The sequence below is a fragment of the Eschscholzia californica genome, unplaced genomic scaffold (assembly GCF_041429995.1).
Source record: "Eschscholzia californica isolate CP2 unplaced genomic scaffold, dmEscCali1.0.p SCAF_6, whole genome shotgun sequence".
Taxonomy (NCBI): Eukaryota; Viridiplantae; Streptophyta; class Magnoliopsida; order Ranunculales; family Papaveraceae; genus Eschscholzia; species Eschscholzia californica.
The window spans coordinates 673,025-678,227 of record NW_028238483.1 but is presented as its reverse complement, the minus strand read 5'-3'; the positions used below and the strand labels follow the sequence as shown (position 1 = coordinate 678,227).

Here is a 5,203-nt window from a genome sequence, read left to right as displayed (position 1 = left end):
TCACCCACAACCTTTGCAGATTCAGAACTCGCTCGTTACACCCTCAACTGACACATGGCTTTTTAAAATATTAGTTATCTTATCACACACAGAGTGGCACAACAAGGAGTTATATCATAACGTGCAGAGGGATCCCAATCACCAAACCAGTCGGGCGGTCCGAGGTGCACAACCCCTGAGCCCTGAGGATAAGAACAAACAGACTTACATGCCAGTCGAGCGGTCAGAGGTAGCAAATCTTCAAACATATCTTCAAATAGCATGAGAAACCATGTTGCCACAGTCCTGCCATCGGTAAACTATAAATTTTTTTTGAAATATTAAAGTAGATTTATTCAACATAGTATCATATCACATACAAACACGAGGAACAACATATCTCTCGGCTCTCGCACAACAAAGGTCATTCTTGGTAAAAAGATGGGCAGCTTAGTTACATAAGTTATCATAAAGATGCTGCATTTTCTACTAGTTCCATTACTTCATCAACCACGGATGATATGAAGGAAGTAGTACTAGTCGGGTTTCTGGCAGAGCAGTTGGCCCGAATCTCTCCTTGATTACCAGTCAACACTCCTAATTGACCCATCTTGATCATGGAGAACACAAACCTCTGGAAAAACAATGTCTGGTTGATAGCATAGCTAGTGACAATGGGTCGGGTTCTGCTATCCGTATACAAATCTTGATCTGAGGTGAAGAGGCCTTGTCTATTCATGAGATCGACGTAGTATCTGTTGTCGAAAATGTTGGGGCTTCGAATGTCAAGGACGGTAATGTTGGTAGTGTTGCTGGCAGGGCAGGTGACCTTGAGATTACGGGCAAATGTCTGGTCCATGGTTGGATCTTGAGTAGGGTATAACCGACCCGTGAAAGAGGTGCAGTGGCCAACACCAATGGTGTGACCACCAGAGAGGGCAACAAGATCAGTTGCGTCGAGATTCTGGTTAGCTGTCAAGGATGAAATAAGAACACTCGCATTTGCAGTTGGAGGAGGGAGATTTTGGAGGGTTACGCTCTGATTTGCGAAGTTTAGTCCATCTCGACGACCTAGAGGTACTCTGTAGTCTGGACCTCCAGACTTTTTCCAAAAGACAAGCAAACAAATTAATACATCCATAGTTTAAAATCCTCAAACAAAATGACCTCCAGACTTTTTCCAAAAGACAACCAAACAAATTAATACATCCATAGTTTAAAATCCTCAAACAAAATGGTAGTTCACCCGGCTCGGTGCTTGAGTCAAACTAATGATGATGATGAGTAATGGGACTGAATAGAAAGATCCAATATAACTATAAGTTAGATGAAATAAAAAGTTTTGTTGTCCTTGAAAATGAGACAAAATCCACAACATTCATTCATAATTTTGTGCCCTAAAAGATTTTCTTGTTTCTCGAAGAGTCGATCAAAATTTTACTTGGATGACATACCACATTTAAAAAGTTTTTTAAAGGGCCTCAAAATCTGAGTTCGCTTCGGGCCACCAAAAACTCAGGACCGGCCCTGATGTTATATGGTTCACTGACCATAAAAGTATAACTTGAAGCTAAAAAAAACCAAAGGGAAAAACAGAAATGATACCCAAAAGTGGCACCGCGCCACAACCTCTGAATCAATCTGCTCCCCTCCCGCTGCAGATAATTCTACCCAAACTACTAAAGAAGCACCTGCACACTAAGAACTAGTAGGAGGTCAGTAATTCACCGACACGAGTTAAACTGGTAGAGGAGTCCCAAAATAAAACTACGATAAAAACTTTTTTGCAAGTAAAACATGCACACCATAAATATATAGCAATCCTATTCAAGCATACGATAGCAGACTTAACTTCCCACCCGTGGTATGCTCCTCAATCAACAGAGAGTTACGCAGAGAACTCTATAGTACATTGGCTAGTACTGTCCCATACCAGCCCTAACCAAGGTACTAGCGTTCTCTCGAGAAGGTGTCTTACCCCGAGGTAGGTAAGCCACTCTCCCACTAGGCGACTCCACTGTCATTGAAAAGCTAACCTCGTGATAAATAGATACGCCTAGTTTAACTAGATACGTTTTAGCTTCACCGAATTCGAATAGTCAGGCCATCCCCTCCAGTGTTCGTGTTAGGACAAAAAGTTTATTCTCATCAGTACCCTAGCATGTAACTATTTCATTTGGTTTTGGTAAACTATTTAGTCTGTCAAAAGCAGAAATAATACTTTTTTCTTGTGAAAACATCCTTCACCCACAACCTTTGCAAATTCGGAACTCGCCTGTTACACCCTCGACTGACACATGGCTTTTTAAAATATTAGTTATCTTATCACACACAGAGTATGGCACAACAAAGAGTTATATCATAACGTGCAGAGGGATCCCAATCACCAAACCATCCGGACGGTCCAAGGTGCACAACCCCTGAGCCCCGAGGATAAGAACAAACAGGCTTACATGCCAGTCGAGCGGTCAGAGGTAGCAAATCTTCAAACGTATCTTCCAAAAGCATGAGAAACCATGTTGGCACAGTCCTGCCATCGGTTAACTATAAATTTATTTGGAAATATTAAAGTGGATTTATTCAACATAGTATCATATCACATACAAACACGAGGAACAACATATCTCTCGGCTCTCGCACAACAAAGGTCTTTCTTGGTAAAAAGATGGGCAGCTTAGTTACATAAGTTATCAGAAAGATGCTGCATTTTCTACTAGTTCCATTACTTCATCAACCACGGATGATATGAAGGAAGTGGTACTAGTCGGGTTTCGGGCAGAGCAGTTGGCTCGAATCTCTCCTTGATTACCAGTCAACACTCCTAATTGACCCATCTTGATCATGGAGAACACAAACCTCTGGAAAAACAATGTCTGGTTGATAGCATAGCTAGTGACAATGGGTCGGGTTCTGCTATCCGTATACAAATCTTGATCTGAGGTGAAGAGGCCTTGTCTATTCATGAGATCGACGTAGTATTTGTTGTCGAAAATGTTGGGGCTTCGAATGTCAAGGACGGTGGTGTTGGTAGTGTTGCTGGCAGGGCAGGTGACCTTGAGATTACGGGCAAATGTTTGGTCCATGGTTGGATCTTGAGTAGGGTATAACCGACCCGTGAAAGAGGTACAATGACCAACACCAATGGTGTGACCACCAGAGAGAGCAACAAGATCAGTTGCGTCGAGATTCTGGTTAGCTGCTAAGGATGAAATAAGAACACTTGCATTTGCAGTTGGAGGAGGGAGATTTTGGAGGGTTACGCTCTGATTTGCGAAGTTTAGTCCATCTCGACGACCTAGAGGAACTCTGTAGTCCGGACCTCCAGACTTTTGCCAAAAGACAAGCAAACAAATTAATACATCCATAGTTTAAAATCCTCAAACAAAATGGTAGTTCACCCGTCTCAGTGCTTGAGTCAAAAGGGAAATGCTAAGACTTTGTGCTGACGAGGACAAACATCCTTTCGCAATAAAAGTTATTTCTAATTTGATCCAGTTAGAGACAAATTAATTAGGATCAAATTTTCCAGTGGGAAACCAATTCGGGCCAAATTAGAATTAGCCTTTAAAAGGATGATGTATATTCTTATTTTGTTAGTACCATTAGTCAAAAATGTTGAAAGAAAGTTAATACATATTAAAAAGCATACCTATCCAAAGAGGCAAAGAAGAGAAGAACAAAAAAACTTTATTTTCAAAGAGTAGTTGAATCACGATATTCTTTATTTTTAGAAAAAAAAGACTTTTCTTTCACTACAAAAAACAGCAGACACGTTAAGAACCTATATTCTTAGACAAAAGAGAAAAGTCAAAACTAGTACTAATCTATTGTTGAAGATGAGCATAACTACATTTAAAATGAAATTACTATGTAATTAATTGTTTTTCTTTTTGTCTATAAAGAATTTAGAACTCGTGGATTTCAAAAAGATAAATGTGATAAATAGAGTATATAATTACCAAGAAGACGGAATCACGAGCAGCGAGAGCAGTGATATCGGCACAAGATACTACACGACCGCAAGCTTGGTGGACACGGGCACGAAGGTCGTTAATAATCCTAAAAGCTTGAGCTCTAAGAGAGAGATTTGGAGGTGCATTCTTCTCACTTGGTCCACTTGCTGAACCATCTAGCAACACAGAACCATCACAACCCTGCAATCAAATCATATGCAATCCAACCCTAACTACCATCAGATCATTACATTTATAACAATAACACCCAACCATGAACCACCTATTGGTCATCAAAATCTTCATACAAAGAAAAAAAAAGTTATATCATGCATGTACCAGAAGTAGTATATGTATATATATATATAGATAAATAATAGAGAGGGAGAGACCTGAACAAAGCAGTCATGGAAATGAAGACGAAGCAACCCAGCGGCTTGGCCGGTGTCGTTTCTGAAAACAATTAGGAGTTGATTTCTGATGATGGTTTCAAGGTTAGGACAGCTAGAGTTATGGAAAGTGAAAGACAAACCCTGGACTATTGGAGGAGTTTGTTGTGCCTCTACCTTATCAAACCCTAATAGAACACATGATATTACTACTAGAGTAATACTCATCAATGAAGAAGAACAAGAAGAAGCCATTGATGATGAATTGCTAAAGATAATAGAAATGGTTAGAGAGGGGTACTTATTTATAGATAGACAAAGGAGGTGATTGGATTACCCTGCTGCTTTTACATGTGTCTTTGGTATCCCTCCAGTACCCTAAACCTAATCTAAGTCAAAGTCTCTTATTTTTAATCCAATCCGAGCCATATGATGTTTATCAATTTGGCATTTAGGCTCCAATTTGTATAATTGTTTTAGTAAATTCTTATTCTTTTTTATAGTTTGACTGTGTTTATTTAAGAACAAGTTTCTTATGAAATTACAAACTAATTATTTCCCCTACTTAATTTCTTATTTTGGTTGTGTTTATTTAAAATGAGACATGAGGTCAAGCTAACATTTTGTCAATTAAGTTCCACATAAATCTATTAAGTATACACGAATTTGGGGGCGAGAATAGTCCCACATGGGAGAATGGGTAACGCCACCGTGTTAGGCTCAAATAACGCCACCATTCATAAATATAGGTCCTCTCCACTCATTGCCAATTGATTTTGAGTTGGATGACCACAAACTTAACATGGTATCAGAGCTAGGTCCACACGTGATAGGCTTAAAAGCCACACATGCTCCACGTCACCCGTAAAGAAAAAAAAACAC

General features: G+C 39.7%; 1 protein-coding gene and 1 pseudogene across 2 annotated transcripts; both read right to left on the bottom strand.

Annotated features, from left to right (window-relative positions):
• Positions 1-293: 293 nt before the first annotated feature.
• LOC147530691 (peroxidase 12 pseudogene) lies at positions 294-1,120 on the bottom strand (annotated as a pseudogene). The gene has a single exon (XR_015227426.1). The product of XR_015227426.1 is annotated as a peroxidase 12 pseudogene (transcript).
• A 1,410-nt stretch (positions 1,121-2,530) lies between these two features.
• LOC147530690 (peroxidase 12-like) lies at positions 2,531-4,888 on the bottom strand. The gene is made up of 3 exons (XM_086649320.1): positions 4,325-4,888; positions 3,939-4,133; positions 2,531-3,305 (listed from the first exon to the last, which is right to left on the bottom strand). The coding sequence occupies exons 1-3, from the start codon at positions 4,574-4,576 to the stop codon at positions 2,670-2,672; spliced, it is 1,083 nt and encodes a 360-aa protein (XP_086505446.1). The 5' UTR covers positions 4,577-4,888; the 3' UTR covers positions 2,531-2,669.
• Between the last annotated feature and the right edge of the window lie 315 nt (positions 4,889-5,203).